Raw genomic sequence first — 16,844 nt, 5'->3', positions numbered from 1 at the left:
GATAGCAGCCCAGACAGAATCACCATGCCTGCTTGGCGAGGGACAGGATTTCATTTGAATATGACACTTTCCGCTCAAAACGTCTCAGGATCCTATTTTAAGGAATCGTTCCTGGTGGTTGATGTTGTGAGTTGGGCGCCTTCCTTTGGTGCAGGGCATGTAAGCCCTAAGATTTTTACGAAGTGCTACGCCGCACAAGGTTACGACGCCTTTGACGACAATCAAGAGTTAAGCCTTGTTCAATCCTGCGAATCCGACTGATTGTATCCTCATTGGGAAGTCTTGGCATTGATATGTAGTCAGATGAATATATGACGCTTGGCAGCTTGAAATGTAGGGACAATCGCAAAGCAGCCTTACTCTTGACTGAAACGATGACACTCTGCAATTCTATTGCGATGTTCGACACCTGCATTCTGCCAGAAGGGATGAAGCTCCAATGCGCGTCCTTGGGTGGCTTGGCAAGCGACGTCAATCAAGGAGCTTCTCGCGATGCAACAATCGACGAAGCAAACAAGAGATGGAATTAATCCCATTCATATAGGAGCGCTTGCCCACGAGTGTGGAGCATGTGAAGTTTATTTTGACGTTCAGGAGATTTATTGCTTGAAGAAACGCTTGCCAAGTCACTGCGCGCTTGCTCCAGTTCTGTGCAGCCAGGGCCACCCGCACTGCCTCAAGGGTCCGACTGTGCACTCACCACCTCCGTTCACCTCCCCCAATTCACCCACAACTACGACCGCTTTCTTTGCTGAAAAACTGATCGACGAATTGGCATTGGCTGCTAATCCTCAGCTGCTTGTGCGCTGATCCACCGAATCCAGCCGCTTCGTCTTTCGAAACGTCGGCCAAGCTTCGGAGGCTGTGTTGCGCATCCAACCTGCATCCACTGTTTCTGCAACCACCCCACGAACAACCTAAGCGCACGCCTCAACGTACTCGAGGAGGAAGATATTTGCCCTCTATACTGTCTGAATGAGTCGGGAAGACACAGCGGCCCTGCGTGAGGATAAGCTCCCGTCAAAAACAGTTGGCCGCAATGGCCGGTCGGCCTCCAGGTAGACAGCCCTCGAACAGCGACAATCTTATCGATTTCGACGACTCGCAACCCGCATACTACTCTGGCTCGCGGCCACCACCAGGCACAGGCCCCTCTGACAGTTCCCAGCCACAGGGCCGGCCTTCTATATCTTATGATGATTTCGTTGGTGGGAGCAGGTCGACTGCAGGACTTCCGGGCGGCCCGGGAGCATCGCCTGCCGGAGAGACCCCATATTCAACGGGGGGAGGCAGGGTATACTCGCAAACGTCAGTCCTAGGGAACTACCAGCGGTATTCTGACGCTGAAATACCAGCGGACGATGATCACTCGATGCAGGGGTTCTACGCCGGAGGAGATGGCTACGATGCACCACCAGCGGGCCTTCGGCGGGGAGGATCCAAAAAAGCCAACAGGAACAGCATTCTGAGTCTCGGCGGAGGGTTGACAGGCCGTGTGAAACATATTTTTGGCAGGAACCCAGAATACTCTGAAATGGACCTGCCATTAACTGAGCATGGAGCGCAACAGCACCGGACAGATAGTGGAGGCATCGAAGAAGGAAAGCCACCTGCGAAGAAGCGCAGCTCAGGCGTCTTCAAATTTGGGTTCGGGCGAGGTACCCCAGATCCTTCCACCCTCGGTCCCAGGATAATACATCTAAACAATCCCCCCGCGAACTCGGCGAACAAGTACGTCGACAATCACATTTCAACCGCAAAATACAACGTCATTACCTTCCTCCCGAAATTCCTCTACGAACAATTCTCAAAATACGCCAATCTTTTCTTCCTATTCACTGCGATATTACAGCAGATCCCAGGTATCTCCCCGACTAAGCGATATACTACAATTGTACCCCTCGGCATAGTTCTGTTGGTCTCGGCTATCAAAGAGTACATTGAAGATTTCCGGCGAAAGAAGTCCGATGGGACATTAAACAACTCCAAGGCCCAAGTCCTAAAAGGTTCTACATTTGCGGATACTCGGTGGATTAACGTGGCAGTTGGGGATATCATCCGCGTGGAGTCTGAGGAACCCTTTCCGGCCGATCTGGTGTTATTGGCATCTTCAGAACCGGAGGGTCTCTGTTACATTGAAACCGCTAATCTAGATGGAGAAACCAACTTGAAAATCAAGCAAGCTATCCCAGAAACAGCAGATCTTGTTAGCCCATCTGAATTGAGTCGTTTGGGAGGCAAAATTCGATCTGAACAGCCTAACAGCAGCCTGTACACATACGAAGCAACCCTGACTGTGGCAGCTGGTGGAGGAGAGAAAGAGCTTCCATTAGCGCCGGATCAGCTATTGCTACGTGGAGCTACTCTTCGAAACACCCCATGGATTCACGGCGTTGTGGTTTTCACAGGACACGAAACCAAGCTCATGAGAAACGCTACCGCTACCCCCATCAAAACCACAGCAGTTGAACGAATGGTAAACAAGCAGATTCTTATGCTAGGGGCGATTTTGATCACCCTGAGCACCATCAGTTCCGTTGGCGACATCATCGTTAGAACTACTTCTAGTAAGAATCTTGAGTACCTCGACCTTGGTGCCTTTAACGGTGCCAAGCAGTTTTTCTCCGACCTCTTAACATATTGGGTCTTGTACTCTAATTTGGTTCCGATCTCACTTTTCGTCACAATTGAGATCGTGAAATATTACCAAGGCAGCCTTATTGATTCCGACCTAGACATCTACTACGAACCTACGGATACACCTGCGAATTGTCGTACTTCCTCATTGGTGGAAGAATTGGGTCAGATTGAGTATATCTTCTCGGACAAGACAGGAACTTTAACTTGCAATATGATGGAATTCAGGCAGTCGTCAATTGCAGGTATTCAGTATGCAGACGAAGTTCCAGAGGACCGAAGAGCAACGTTTGAAGATGGTACTGAAGTCGGAATTCACGACTTCAAGAGACTTCAGGAGAACCGCAAGAACCATATGTCGAAGGACATCATCGACCACTTCTTGACGCTACTAGCGACTTGTCACACTGTTATTCCAGAAAGGGGTGGCGAAAAGGATGTCATCAAGTACCAGGCTGCTTCGCCCGATGAGGGAGCATTGGTCGAGGGAGCCGTCATGTTAGGATACAAATTCACTGCACGAAAGCCCCGATCGGTCACCATCCTTGTCGACGGTCGCGAACTGGAATATGAACTGTTAGCAGTTTGCGAGTTTAACTCCACCAGAAAGCGAATGTCCACCATCTTCCGGGCTCCCAACGGCAAGATCATTTGCTACACTAAAGGTGCAGATACAGTTATCCTGGAACGGCTTGCCAAGGAGAACCCCTATGTTGAAGCGACACTCACCCATCTTGAGGAGTACGCTGCTGACGGTCTCCGAACTCTCTGCCTGGCGATGCGCGAGGTCCCTGAAAACGAGTTCCAAGAGTGGCGGAAAGTGTTCAACACGGCCCAAACGACAGTTAGCGGGAACCGCGCTGAAGAACTTGATAAGGCCGCAGAGCTCATCGAGCACGACTTCACCCTACTTGGTGCAACTGCTATTGAAGACAAGCTCCAAGAGGGTGTACCAGATACCATCTCAACTCTGCAATCTGCTGGCATCAAGGTCTGGGTGTTGACCGGTGACCGTCAGGAGACTGCCATCAATATCGGAATGAGTTGCAAGTTGATCAGCGAGGACATGAGCTTGCTTATTGTGAACGAGGAAGACAAGGAAGCAACAAGAGATAACATTACAAAGAAACTTAATGTCATCAAGAGCCAGAGCCAGACAGGTTCAGAAATGGATGTGCTTGCCCTCGTCATCGATGGCAAGTCGCTCACGTTTGCGCTAGAAAAGGATCTTGAGAAGCTCTTCCTAGATCTAGCTGTTATGTGTAAGGCTGTTATTTGCTGGTGAGTGTCCCAGTTCATTAGGTCTAGGTTCATGCTCACCGAAGTTAGTCGTGTATCTCCTCTACAGAAAGCTTTGGTCGTCAAGCTTGTCAAACGCCATCTCAAAGCCATTCTTCTCGCTATTGGCGACGGAGCTAATGATGTCTCCATGATCCAAGCTGCTCATGTTGGTGTAGGTATTAGTGGTGTTGAAGGTCTTCAAGCCGCTCGAAGTGCTGATATAGCCATCGGCCAATTCCGCTACCTGCGCAAGCTTCTCTTGGTACACGGCTCCTGGAGTTATCAACGTGTTAGTAAGGTCATCTTGTACTCGTTTTACAAGAACATTGCCCTCTTCATGACCCAGTTCTGGTACTCCTTCCAGAATGGGTTCTCTGGTCAAATCATTTACGAGTCATGGACGCTCACTTTCTATAACGTCTTGTTCACCGTCATGCCTCCTTTCGTCCTCGGCATCTTCGACCAATTCGTCAGTGCCCGCCTTCTAGATCGCTATCCCCAGCTCTATCATCTCAGCCAGTCCGGTGTCTTCTTCAGGATGCACTCGTTCTGGTCTTGGGTAGCTAATGGTTTCTACCATTCGCTCATCCTCTACTTTGCCTCCCAAGCATTCATCCTTTGGGACTGGCCTCAGAGTAACGGCCAGAATGCCGGACACTGGGTGTGGGGGACCGCACTCTACACAGCTGCTCTAGCAACCGTACTCGGCAAGGCCGCACTCATCACCAATATCTGGACCAAGTACACCTTCCTGGCCATCCCTGGCTCAATGTTTGTCTGGTTCATCTTCCTTCCCATTTATGCAACCGTCGCGCCGAAAGTGAATGTCTCACTGGAGTATATTGGCGTGATTCAGAACCTTTTCCCCTCCGCAGGATTCTGGGCAATGCTACTAGTCCTTCCTCCATTATGTCTTATCCGAGACTATGCGTGGAAGTACGCAAAAAGGATGTATTGGCCTCAGGCCTACCACCACGTGCAAGAGATTCAGAAGTACAACATTCAGGATTATAGACCCCGGTATGTTCACTAACTCCTCCGCTCTTCCATTTTGCTAATTGTATAATGCAGTATGGAACAATTCCAAAAGGCCATACGCAAGGTCCGACAAGTGCAACGCATGCGCAAACAGCGCGGCTATGCGTTCTCTCAAACCGACGAGTCGCAGGCAAGAGTCCTGCAAGCTTACGATACGACACGAGAGCGTGGGAGGTATGGTGAAATGGCAAGTTCGAGAAGGTAAAATTTAATGAGGGGTGTTCTCTGTGTGTTTGCATTGTTTTGGATTTCTACACTTAGGCACATGAGTATGGCGTTTACTGGTGGATGGATGGATTGCGGCTTCGATGTGTGAATGACTTCAACCACTCGTCTTAGTCCTGGTAGGAATATTGGAGATTTGGTGTGTGGGGATGGTTAGGCAGTGTACTGTGTTGTAGTGAGCGTATGGAAGACTTTTATTTCTAAAATATTCCGCTAGGCGATTAATCACGTTTTAGAAATGTCTATTGTTGATTACTTTCTTATGTAACGTGTTGGTGTTTCTGCTACCTCCTTTAATCCAGTTGTGGTTCAAAATATCATGGTTCCTACGGAATGAAGTTACAACCACGATTAAGTTTTGCAATGGCAGCAACTAAGCCCTCAAGCCCGGGTACATCCATACGCTTCCAAGCTTGCCATAAATAAAAACCAGACGAAATCCAAAGCCTGAAATCCGAAATCCGAAATCGTGACTACTCAGCTCTCTGCAAAACGGACTTCTAGTCTTATCTTGTCCTATCTCAGCCAGGATTAGCATATACGTTATCAAGATGCATTCCCAACCCATCAGCAGAATGAGTTTCCAAAACCAAAGTCGAAGCACATATGTCTCACTCGTCAGTTGAATCCACTATCCATATTCTTCCTCTAGAGATAGCTTTAGCTCTACTTCCATAAACGGTTTTATAGTCCCGGAGCCTACGACTTCCCCTTTGACATCGACATCGACCTCGGCCCTGACATTAATGCATGGATATCTACATCTATAGACACGACTAAAACCACGACCAAACTCAGCCCCATGAGCTAGGAATCTAAAGAGCTGAGCATACCGCATCGGCGTGTGCCACATTATCTACGCCAATAGGCATTATCGATCGTCGGACACAGCACGAGGCAGGGTGCGAGCGTAGCGTTTGTAGATTTTATCAAGAGCTACTCTTGAATTGTTTGGTCCACTGATGACGGCACCTTCGCAGTAACTAATATGTTAGCGGGGAGACTTTGACCGTTTGAATCCCTTGCCGGAACAATGGAGGAGTTCTTCAAGGTGGACAATTCTGTACTGGAATACGTCTCGACACTGAACACAGATAGTGGAGGTAGACCAACGTAATGTGCATGAAAACAGACACTAGGCATTTGAGGTATCAGTAGTCTTCTTCCCAAATCGTCGACCTTACCACTAGAATGTCTCGCGATGAATGACTGATAACATGCCGACTCGGTGTCTCGGTCTCTTGCTGACAGTTATCTACTAACCGCTTTTGGAAAGTACAGTGTAAAGACTTCGCCTTCGAGAAATCGAGGCTCGTCACATCGAATTGCACTTCTATTATTCAATTTCGACCCCGAAACCGCGAGCTTGCCTTCGGGCGAGAAACTGCTCTTTCCCCCGTTTGGAGAGGCTGCTTTAAACTTGGCGTAGGATATGCGGTTGGAATTCATGGTGGTGCGTCCAATGAGAGCCATCGGTCGTCTGGAGTCCGTCGCTTGGGGTTGGAGCTAGGGATGATTGCCGCTTTAGGGTGAGGTCAGGTAAAGGCAGGCTGCAGTTGGAGTGCAAAGAGGATGTTATTAATGAGTTAGTAATTCTTGGAGCGCTGAATAATGGTTCGGGGTTCGGGGTGGTACTGTTGACTGTTTTCAGGGAGAGGCCGTGGAGATGAGTGAAGGAGAAGGTAAGGTGGAGGAGTATAAAGAGAGCCTGTACCATCCCTTCCTAACCTCATCGCAATCTACAATTTACCACTTCCAATCAAAACCAAGAGACTTCAAGTCCATTATGTCGACCAAAACCATTGCCATTGTTGGCATTACTGGCAACCAGGTACGGACAAGCGTCATATTTTTGTTTTAGTCCCAAAGTACTAATGGAGAGCAGGGCGCATCTGTAGCCAATGTCTTCCTCAACGAGCCTGGCTGGAAGATCCGCGGCATCTCTCGCGACCCAACCAAACCATCTTCCAAAGCATGGAGTGACAAAGGTGTCGAAATGGTAGCCGGCGACCTTGACCACATCGAGTCGATGAAAAAGGCATTCAAAGACGCCAATGTCATCTTCGGAAACACCGACTTCTGGCAGCATATGAAGAGTCCGGCCACGGCTGAGCGCGCACAGAAAGAAGGACGCACCCCAAACGAGGTCGCGTATGATCTCGAATTAGAACAGGGGAAGAACATGGTGGATGCAGTTGCTGCGAATGTGGACACCCTTGATCGATTTGTGTTGAGTACATTGAGCGATTCGAAGAAGTGGAGTAAGGGGAAGATTACGTTTAATCTTCACTTTGATTCTAAATCGCAAGTTGCCAAATATGTGAGCGAGAAGTACCCGGAGTTGGCGAAGAAGACTAGTTTTGTGCAGTTGGGTGTCTTTGCAAGCAATTGGAAGGATGGAATGCCAGTACCAAAGAAGCAGGAGAATGGGACGTACAAGGTTAGCTTGCCAATGGGAGGAGACAGGAAATTCCCCATGGTGGATCCTAGAGCCGATGCAGGTACGTCAAGTTAATACTGTCCAGCCCCTCTTGAAGTAAAGCTTAAATTCTCCAGGTCACTTCACAAAAGCCCTCGTTGAGTTACCCGCAGGTAAGAATCTCGTCGGCGCGGGCTCTCTCCTCAGCTGGAACGACTGGTGTCAGATCTGGGGTAAGATAAATGGTGTTACCTGCACGTTCGAAAGGACTGATCGCAAGTACATGGACGAGAACATGGGTTCATTTGGACGAGAGCTTGCGGACATGTTCCAATACATTGACGAGTTTGGGTACGATGGTAGCGATCCGAGTGTCGAGTACCCTTGGAATGTAAGTTACCAGCTCTTGCATGGCTTCCAAGATAACCAACTCACTGAATACAGCTTGGGGTCAATGTTAAGAGAACGACAATGGAGGAGTATCTGAAGAAGCAGGACTGGTCATCAATTTTGTAGGGAATACATACTATCAGTCTTATGGGATCACAATATCGAGCGACAGATGTTTCATTGCGCTTCACAATAGCTAGCTCAACAAAATAAAATAGCGGGAGGTTGCTAAAGGACTCACTTGGAGCGTCGTGTAATCTCTCAATACGGTTAGCTTCGATACTTGAAGATATCCTCTTGTTTAGCTTCCTCTTACAACCATCGTCTTGTACTCCCCCACAGATCTCTTAAATACCTTCGCGTTCCCTACAAGGCGATGTTAACCTGAGTTGATTTTGATCTCCCTAACTTGACTCGGTCCCTTCATCGAAACTTCGACACCCATCGCGACAAGCCCATTGCGACAAGCCCACATCAACAATCTCCTCGCGAGAATAGCCTTTTACGCCAACTCATCCTGCAACAATCGGTTGTCGATCACGCCATTTGCAAAATGCGCCAGTTAACACGCATATCGCATCTTTCTACCAACTTTACTTCCCGGGGAGATGCACGAGGGACGTCGCAGAAGTGGCGTTGAATCATGCATCCCACAACTCGTATTGGACATTCCTCACCCCTTCTGGCCCGGAAGCTGAAAGCCTAACTGCCATATCCTTTCGCGCTCAAAAGCCATGGCACGGTGCAACCGCGCTCCATGTCAACCGGGTGTTTTCGCCTTAAAGAGGCATGCGGACTCCAGAAGCACCACTACGCCGGCGTCGCGGGGTATGGGCGTCGTGGGGCGGAACCAGCGCCAAATTCGACGATGAACCCATCATGGTCCATGTTTTGACGCCGAATGACAGAGATCAGTTACAAGGCGGGCGGCAAGCAACTGGACTTGCATACCCTCTTTGGATAGCAGCAGGCGCGGCCGCTAGGCCCGATGTGACGGTCGGGCTGATCACTGTATGCGGATGTTCTCTTCGATTCTGATAACCCCTCCACTTGAGTGGTCATGCTGGGTTTGTGTCGCTCTACTTCACGATATTCTGGGACTCTTCTGCGTGGACCTTGGTCTCGGTCATCGCCAACTGTCTCTTGAATTTTCCGTTTCGGGCATTTGCCGTGTTTTGCTGTTGCTATCTACTTCAACACTCTACGCCCCGCTCCTGCTGTCTTGATAAGACTCTCCAACTACTTTTCTCCACAAAATAGTCACGCAATACTCTAGAAGTGGATTTATCGCCTCCTCTTAAACGTCTCTGCTTCTCTTCAATGAGGTAGATGCTCGCATTGCCCTATCCCTCGCTACCCATTCTCAAACCCCTACTGTGCAAACCAATCAAGTCTAGCCCAGCCTCATTCGGCAAGCCAACTCTCGGACTGTTGGCATACTCTCATCTTGTTCTTGTTTCCTTACCTATTTTGTCGTCAAGCGCCGAATGAGCCTCGTTCCCATCCAACATGATCCGGTTTCTGTTGTTGCTGCTTGGTGCAGCCTTCGTTACCAGCTCCGCAATCCTCCTCGTATTCAAGAAGGGAAGACGTGATGTATTCCTGAACCGCCTACACTTCCGGAGTCGGCGCTCGTCTGGCTCTAACACTCCTCCTCGGTCCCTGTCCCCAGGCAAGAAGCAACCAGAGAACATTCCAACACCAGACTACTCAGACACTTTCCCGCCGTCTCGCCGATTCGCCTTGGCCGAGATTCAAAGCAACCTGCCTTCAATATTGGGCAAATCGCAGGAGTCGCTAGCTGCTTCACCTTCAGATTCAAGGAAAGCATGTCTTCCAATTACGACCTCTTACCTCGATGCCGAGACGCCCATGTTCACACCTTGCGAGTTTTCAACCGAGGAAATCAAAGCTCTCGGGAATTTTCCTGATTATGCTACTCTTAGTGGCGTGCCTCTTCCCCGCCCGTACCCCGAATTCAATAGCAAGAAGGCGCAGCCTCGTCCATATAGGCCATTCCGATGGACCTACCACCAGACTATGTGTAAGTTGCCAGTTTATTGCTGATATGGTGTGCTAATCGTTAACTCAGCACTCACTAAATTAGAACCCGACTGGTGGCTAGAGATCGAAAACACCTACGAAAAGAGGATTAAACAACGACAGGAGCTCTTCGAAAAGCATGGCGAAGGTGTCCTACAAGCCCTCCCTGGATCTGAGTTGGCATGCAAAGAGCTGATGGAAATGGCTTTACAATTCCTATGCGCCCGTTATCCGCATTACTTCCGTCTGGATAAGGAGAAGATGGTCTTTTACAACGGCATCCTGAGCACCGAGTCAGATCTTAAGAACACCCACCCACTCCAGGTACTTTTAAATAACGTCCCTGAAGACTTCGCGATTACGCTTCGAGATCCAATTACAGGGTATTACTCCTTCCGCGCGGGCCTGATATGTAGTGCGCTAGGATGGAACGTGGCCTCTAAGATTGGCATGCAGCTGCATGAGATCCATAAGCCCATACCGGACTATAAGGAGAAGATGCAGTTCTCGATGGATAGGTGAGTGCCATTAAATTTTCTACGCCTTGGATATATGCTCACGCTTTGGCAGGTACTTTGCAAAGAAGCCTACAGACAAAGCGATCCAGCGCGGATCATGGGGCCTTGAAGTCGACCAGCCGCTATACATGCCTCCTGGTGACCCCCACGAGAAGCATCGTGATGTCCAGCATGCAGATCTCAGCATCTCACGCTGCCACCTTCGCGTTGACTGGCAAACACTTCGCCGTCTCCCACTCTCCGGGGCCATTGTCTTCAACTTCAAGGCTCTCTTCACTCCTGTCGAGAGCTTTCGTGATGAACCGTTCATCCCTGCCCTGCTCTTGAAAGTCCTGAAGGACGGCAAGCGTAGTCTGATGGAGTATAAGAACACATGGCACACGGAGCATGTGGTCATCCCGGAGTTAGAGAAGTATGCTAAGGAGCAAGTGGACAGTGGCGCGGTGCCAAAGAACTGGGAGCCGCATACGCTCGAAGAGAGTCCTTGGTTTCCAGGGTGGGAGGAGAAGTGGCATCGCGAACAAGGTTATTAGACCTTAAAGATGAAACAAAAGGTGGCATTCTGTCTGGGAGATGGTTCCTTTCCATAACTAGTATTGTGCTAAGGAACATGGCGACATTATGTCGTCCATTCTGACGGTAGGAAGCTGGGTTTTGGGAGAAATCAGAGGGCGTTATGGGCGACGATGTTCTGAAAGAATCCGGGTGTTTGATGCCATTGAAAATGCGAGCATCATATGTTCTTCAACTAGTCTCGCATCATCGAATATAAGTAGAGCGATAACAAGCACTTGCAAAGAAGAGGAATCAATATCTGAACCGAGACATCTCAACATCCCACGACAACAAGACATTTCAACTTTAAACCGACCTCATATCTTGCACCTTCTTCTTTGATCATGACTCGTTGACATCGACTAGCCATATCACTATTGACCTTCTTGAGTCGATCTTCTCTAGTCGTAATACGCCAAGCCCGGCACTGCAATGGCCGAGAGACGGCCTGTTGCTACCCGTCGACAGCCATCTATGCCCTCTTTCCCCACATTCTGGCACTTCCCTGTCCACACACCCCTCCTTCGCGTGATGGCATCGGCAACACCCGATTCAGGCAGCATGCTGCGAATACAAATAATTTCAACGCGTTAGAAATATGTCAGAAAACTAGAGCTAAGTAGAATCACTCGGAAGGGTACAGTACGGTAGTAAAGGTGATTAATGGCCTATATTAGTCGGGATACTCTGAGTTCAGTACTCCGAGGATGAGACGATAGTTTGTATGATAGTTCGTCGGATATGGGGGCCTCGCTTTTAGTCCTTAAGAGGATTTAGAGGGTTTGTGCCCGCGGATCATAACCTAGATTCTCTTCTTTAGTCTCGTCAGTTCTGGTTCCTTTCCTCCTAGTGAAGCCTACAGGGTCCTGGGGCCCTTGACAAGCATTGAGCCCCTTCTCTTCAATCTTTCATCAAACTTGTTCCTCTTTCCCTTTTTGCGTCTTTGGTGCCGTTGAATTCGCACCTTGTACTTCCACTAGACTCCTCAAGATGGGAGGCTCGCAGCCGTGGCCACAGGTCCCAGTTGGCAATAAAGATCATACAACAGCAGCGGTTGTGATTATCGGAGCGGGGATATCAGGTATGCAGTTCTAATTCGATTCTTGATCACATATATTACGTTGCATGAGAATGTTGAGCGAATATCTGTTAGGAATGTGCATGGCCATTGACCTCATTGTACGAAACCAATGCCACAACTTCATCGTCATTGAAAAGAGCTCCGGTGTTGGTGGAACATGGAAGTAAGTCGAAATGTCTTCCTAATAGTGAAAGCGTTCTGATGAAGAGAAGTGACAATAAATACCCAGGGTGCTGCTGTGATGGTAAGTGACATAGCAATATAAAAGATGTGAAGGTGCTGATGCGAACTAGTCTGGAGCATGCTTTACAGCTACTCCTTTGAGCAGAATCCAGACTGGAGTCGAGAATACCCGGGTCAGGAGGAGATTCTCGTAAGCACCCAAACTCTCCCTCCCAGTGTCTCTTCAACTACACATTCTGACAGTAACTTTTCAGGACTACCTCCGCAACGTCGCCCATAAGTACAAGCTCTACAAATACATCCGTTTCAATACGTCCGTTGAAGCCGCAACTTGGGATGACAACACCTCGAAATGGAAAGTCGACGTCAAAGTCACCGGCGGGAAGGACGCCGAGTTCAGTCCTAGATATACAATTGAGTCAGACTTCTTGGTATCAGCGGTTGGACAGCTAAACCAGCCACGATATCCCGATATTGAGGGACTGGATAGTTTCAAGGGGAAGATGATGCATAGTGCTAGGTGGGATTGGAGTTACGATTTGAAAGGGAAGAAGATCGGGGTTATCGGGAATGGTATGCTGTATCTACCCTCCTTCAGGCTTCACAACTTGTTATCTTGGCTTTCTGCTAACATTGTCAACAAAATACAGGTGCAACTGCAGCCCAAATCATCCCCGAAATCCTCCCCACATCTGAATCCCTCATAGTCTACCAACGCAGCCCCAATTGGGTAATTCCTCGCATGGATGGACCTATCTCCGCTGTCCGCCGCCTCATATATCGCTACCTCCCTCCCATCCGCTGGCGTACCCGCGCCATGCAGATGGACTACCGCGAATCCTTCCACCCTGCCGTCTTCGACACCGACTCTGAGTTCGCAAACCAGATCCGAGAGTGGTGCGAAATGAGCATGAAAGCGCAAATCCCGAACCGACCAGATCTCTGGGAGAAATTGTTCCCGGATTATAGTCCTGGGTGCAAGAGAGTGATTATCACAGATGACTATTATCCAGCCATTGCGGATCCCAAAACCACGCTCGAAACACGCAAAATCGTGCGCATCACTACGACCGGTGTTGAGGTGTCTGGTGGGCAAGGCGGATCCATGCACCACAAGCACGACGTGCTGGTCCTGGCGACAGGTTTCCGGACCGTAGAATTCCTCTTCCCGATCAAAATCACCGGCTCTCGTGGTTGCGCTCTCTCTGACGTCTGGAGCAACGGTGCCTCAGCGTTATATGGCATAACTGTCCCGTCTCTTCCCAACTTCGGCATGTTTTATGGCCCGAATACGAATTTGGGACATAATTCCATTATTCTCATGATTGAGGCACAGTCCCGGTATCTTAACACACTCGTCTCCGCAGTCCTAGATGCACGAAACCGTGGCCAAAATGTCGGGATTCAACCCAAGGCGTCTAAGACTGTGGCATTCAATGACAAGATTCAGGAGATTCTTTCTAAAAGCAGTTTCGCGGACCCTAAATGCGGGAGTTGGTATAAGAATAAAGAAGGGAAGATTACAAATAATTGGTCGGGCACTGTGATTGAGTATCAAGATTTGCTGGCGAAGGTCGATTGGGAGGATTATGAGGTTGTGGGTGGGAAGTGTGCTAGTGCGGTTGTATTTGGGGGTGGGAAGAAGAGGACTAAGATTGGAAGGGTGCATGAGGAGACGAAGGTAAGTAATACTGGGTTGCTTTTGGGGGTTGTGAGTGTGGTTGCGCTGGCGGGAGCGTGGGCTTTTAAGGGACAGTTTCCGAAGAGGTTGGGGATAGGATCGTGAGGTGAGATGGCGGTGCTTCTGTTTGGGCCGTTGGCAATAGGAATGGGACATTGCAATGTATCCGCAGGTACAAATGCAGTTCTTCTACTCTCTAAGCTACAGGGGTATCATGAGATTGAAATAAATATACCAGAAATTACCCCGTAAAACTCCGAAATCTCCCTGATCGACCTACCTTCCGCCCCCTTCACACGTCCCGCTAACTCTCTTGAATCCTGAATCCTACTGCCACTACCATGCCACTAATTCATCATGAACAGAGTAGAAAGTGGTGCCAGAGTGCCAGGGGGGACAGAGCCAGGAGAGGTTGGATGTAGTGGGCTGTGAGTTGAATAGGGTCATGGTTTGTTGGGCGCGGTTGTGGGAGAATCTGATGGGGTAGTTTGCGGTTGGAGGAGAAAGGGTGTGTTCGGTGGAGGGCGATAGCGATAGCGATGGTGATTATTTTGCACTTGGTGGCCTATGTGTAGAGGTGTTTTGGAAAGAATAGCGTTGGGTGTGTAATGAGGCCACAAAAAGTTCCAATAATGTTGATATATCGTAGCTCGAGGCCGTAAATACGGAATGTGCAGCACATTGTGGTGAGGTGGTGATCATTGAAGCGTTAAGTTCTGTACAATAGGGTCCAAGTATCCTCGTGTGATTCGTGGACCGTCTTCAGAGCTCGAGCGTGCATATTAGCTGTAAGTGGATGTGGGCGTTTGACTTGTTCAAGGTGAATTGGGAGTGTTGCTGGCTAGTTGGCGTGAGCGTTTGCAGTGGGATATTAATCGTTTTCAGCAGTGTTGTTGATAAAGATAGGATGGGTGCAGGAATCAATAATTTGAATATGAATGAGAGGGAAAAGACTTCGTGAGAAAGCACGAAAGGTTGAAAATGTGTTTAGCATTTGTGTTGGGGTTGTAGATGAGATTTGAGATGATTTTTTGTGACTCTTTCTCTGAGACAAGCACTTTGCAACTTATTGTAGAGAAACCCAACGGAATTGGACACGGAGAGAGAATTCTTTCGACTCTCACGCCTTGTTCTCGTGCGAATATGATACTTGTAAGAACGAACTACGATTATCTCCAAAAAAAATGGGAAGTCTACGTTGAACTCATTACAATTGATATAGAAATCTAAAAAGCTAAATAGGTACCTGTCTCTTTCTAGTCGGTATGAGCATCTACCAGCAAGTCAAATAGGACAATAACTTTTTAATTGGGAGTTGTTCAGTCCTACTTTCAGATCATGGGGAGATGAGTCATAGAGTTCAGACTTTCGGGAGGTCTTTGCTCTTGCCTAGCAATGCTGGCACGATCCATTGCATGCGAGCAGGATTCAATAGACTGGTGAATAATCTGAAGGGCGCCACCTTTGGTTGGGCGCTTGTGGCTGTCACAGACTCTTAACGTCAAGATTGACGTGCCCATCGATGGTGAGCTATCTGACCTTATTAATCCTCCGAGGTCAGGGAACCTAGTATCCCGTGGGTGATGGACTTGAGACATCAAAATCCTCCACAGCATGAATCGGAATGCCTTGGGCACCGTCAGGCCAGACTGCGGTAAAGGAGGCTCACTTTTTCTCGACATCACTCTTTCCTGTTACAGCTGTCATACCGTTAATGTACCGTCTGACAAGCCGATCGGATTGAGAAGAGATTTCTGCATGGCCTCCGAGACGTCGGCACTATCGAATCTATAAGCTTAGTCGAGGGACCCAGCAACTTCTTCTGCCTCGTGTCTCACTGTGATACGGTGTCCCCCCGCGTAGCCCAAGTCGGAGGTAGATAGTATCAGCCACTGATCTCTACAATGTGGCTGGAGGCTCAGCAGCATGTATAGTGGCTGCGTGCGGGTGGGATGTTGAGACGCCGGATAATATTCATACAGCAGGGCTGGTACCTTTCTAAATGACATCACCCTGCTAGGCTCGCTTGTTAACGAGAAACAGAACATGCAACAAATGTGAACGACGTCGGAGAGAGATGTTAGTGAAGGAGAGGAGGATGAATGTTAGACAGACGAGCCGTTTTCAGATGGTTTCACGTCCACACGTAAGGTTCGCGGAGCACAGCGTAACCGCCTGTAACGCGAACGGAGATGCTTCAGACGATGGGGGACGTATTTTTGGAACCGGAAAACGTAATTGGAAAGTTGAAACGGGTTCGCAGCTCGATTGGAGTTGCAAAAGACGTTGAGTCGTTAAGGCCAGTTTCTCATACATCTGAAACTACCTCTCCACACGACCGGCTCGACTGCACCCAAATGCGAACGCGATGATAGGTCTCGTTTTTCGCACGCCGCCAACAAACTTTAACCAGTACAGAAGCCCAGAGAGCTGGCGAGAAAGGAGCAGTCTGCTGCAGGCTAAGACGGCTTGTCGGAGAGGGCGCTCTGAGGATTTCGAGGAGGAGCCGCGCTGCCGCTCACGAGGTTTGAGCTGCTCACGGATCATTCACCGCTGCGCTGTGCCGCGCAATTTCCATAGCGTTGTTATTCGTGCTGAGGGGGTGTTGCCGATGGGGAACCCACAGAGCAGCTCGAGGGAGCAACGAGATGAAGCAGCAAGAAACAGCGACTGCGCAACGATGATTTGCAGAGAGCATGAACAGTGGCGGCGGCCATCAGCAAGCAATGCAAGCCGCCTCAACTCGCGCCCAGCATCGTTTGCGCCTCACAGACCGGCATCACGGCGTGGACG

The 16,844-nt window shown here is 49.2% G+C and overlaps 5 protein-coding genes across 5 annotated transcripts; 4 read left to right on the top strand and 1 right to left on the bottom strand.

Annotated features, from left to right (window-relative positions):
• The first annotated feature begins 705 nt into the window (after positions 1-705).
• On the top strand, positions 706-5,449 carry BDR25DRAFT_299363 (phospholipid-translocating P-type ATPase). Its single transcript, XM_033689134.1, has 3 exons — positions 706-3,918; positions 3,967-4,938; positions 4,990-5,449. The coding sequence occupies exons 1-3, from the start codon at positions 1,040-1,042 to the stop codon at positions 5,159-5,161; spliced, it is 4,023 nt and encodes a 1,340-aa protein (XP_033554243.1). The 5' UTR covers positions 706-1,039; the 3' UTR covers positions 5,162-5,449.
• Positions 5,450-6,884: 1,435 nt separating this feature from the next.
• On the top strand, positions 6,885-8,224 carry BDR25DRAFT_274513 (NAD(P)-binding protein). Its single transcript, XM_033687411.1, has 4 exons — positions 6,885-7,012; positions 7,067-7,682; positions 7,738-7,991; positions 8,045-8,224. Exons 1-4 carry the CDS (start codon positions 6,968-6,970, stop codon positions 8,114-8,116), a joined length of 987 nt encoding a protein of 328 aa, XP_033554242.1. The 5' UTR covers positions 6,885-6,967; the 3' UTR covers positions 8,117-8,224.
• A 938-nt stretch (positions 8,225-9,162) lies between these two features.
• BDR25DRAFT_364196 (uncharacterized protein) lies at positions 9,163-11,234 on the top strand. Its single transcript, XM_033696833.1, has 3 exons — positions 9,163-10,034; positions 10,083-10,536; positions 10,604-11,234. The coding sequence occupies exons 1-3, from the start codon at positions 9,500-9,502 to the stop codon at positions 11,082-11,084; spliced, it is 1,470 nt and encodes a 489-aa protein (XP_033554241.1). The 5' UTR covers positions 9,163-9,499; the 3' UTR covers positions 11,085-11,234.
• Positions 11,235-12,096: 862 nt separating this feature from the next.
• On the top strand, positions 12,097-14,156 carry BDR25DRAFT_364189 (flavin-binding monooxygenase-like protein; the record flags this gene model as incomplete). Its single annotated transcript, XM_033696832.1, has 6 exons — positions 12,097-12,187; positions 12,260-12,350; positions 12,400-12,431; positions 12,481-12,560; positions 12,625-12,943; positions 13,021-14,156. The coding sequence occupies 6 exons, from the start codon at positions 12,097-12,099 to the stop codon at positions 14,154-14,156; spliced, it is 1,749 nt and encodes a 582-aa protein (XP_033554240.1).
• Positions 14,157-14,355: 199 nt separating this feature from the next.
• Positions 14,356-16,749, bottom strand: BDR25DRAFT_347771 (uncharacterized protein; the record flags this gene model as incomplete). Its single annotated transcript, XM_033694315.1, has 16 exons — positions 14,356-14,398; positions 14,450-14,616; positions 14,670-14,811; positions 14,863-15,004; positions 15,104-15,254; positions 15,298-15,324; positions 15,381-15,416; positions 15,457-15,526; positions 15,591-15,715; positions 15,761-15,830; positions 15,861-16,076; positions 16,167-16,226; positions 16,255-16,373; positions 16,405-16,537; positions 16,592-16,645; positions 16,676-16,749. The coding sequence occupies 16 exons, from the start codon at positions 16,747-16,749 to the stop codon at positions 14,356-14,358; spliced, it is 1,629 nt and encodes a 542-aa protein (XP_033554239.1).
• Between the last annotated feature and the right edge of the window lie 95 nt (positions 16,750-16,844).

This window comes from Lindgomyces ingoldianus, assembly GCF_010093535.1.
Source record: "Lindgomyces ingoldianus strain ATCC 200398 unplaced genomic scaffold BDR25scaffold_1, whole genome shotgun sequence".
NCBI lineage: Eukaryota > Fungi > Ascomycota > Dothideomycetes > Pleosporales > Lindgomycetaceae > Lindgomyces > Lindgomyces ingoldianus.
The sequence above is the reverse complement of the archived record's forward strand: the minus strand, read 5'-3'. Positions and strand labels throughout refer to the sequence as shown.

Coding starts and splice junctions, on each gene's coding strand:
- BDR25DRAFT_299363 (XM_033689134.1), top strand. CDS start 1,040: ATGGCCGGTCGGCCTCCAGGTAGACAGCCCTCGAACAGCGACAATCTT. Junction 3,919..3,966: donor TGTAAGGCTGTTATTTGCTG/GTGAGTGTCCCA, acceptor CACCGAAGTTAG/TCGTGTATCTCCTCTACAGA. Junction 4,939..4,989: donor ATTCAGGATTATAGACCCCG/GTATGTTCACTA, acceptor TGTATAATGCAG/TATGGAACAATTCCAAAAGG.
- BDR25DRAFT_274513 (XM_033687411.1), top strand. CDS start 6,968: ATGTCGACCAAAACCATTGCCATTGTTGGCATTACTGGCAACCAG. Junction 7,683..7,737: donor GGATCCTAGAGCCGATGCAG/GTACGTCAAGTT, acceptor TAAATTCTCCAG/GTCACTTCACAAAAGCCCTC. Junction 7,992..8,044: donor GTGTCGAGTACCCTTGGAAT/GTAAGTTACCAG, acceptor CACTGAATACAG/CTTGGGGTCAATGTTAAGAG.
- BDR25DRAFT_364196 (XM_033696833.1), top strand. CDS start 9,500: ATGATCCGGTTTCTGTTGTTGCTGCTTGGTGCAGCCTTCGTTACCAGC. Junction 10,035..10,082: donor GACCTACCACCAGACTATGT/GTAAGTTGCCAG, acceptor TCGTTAACTCAG/CACTCACTAAATTAGAACCC. Junction 10,537..10,603: donor GACTATAAGGAGAAGATGCA/GTTCTCGATGGA, acceptor ACGCTTTGGCAG/GTACTTTGCAAAGAAGCCTA.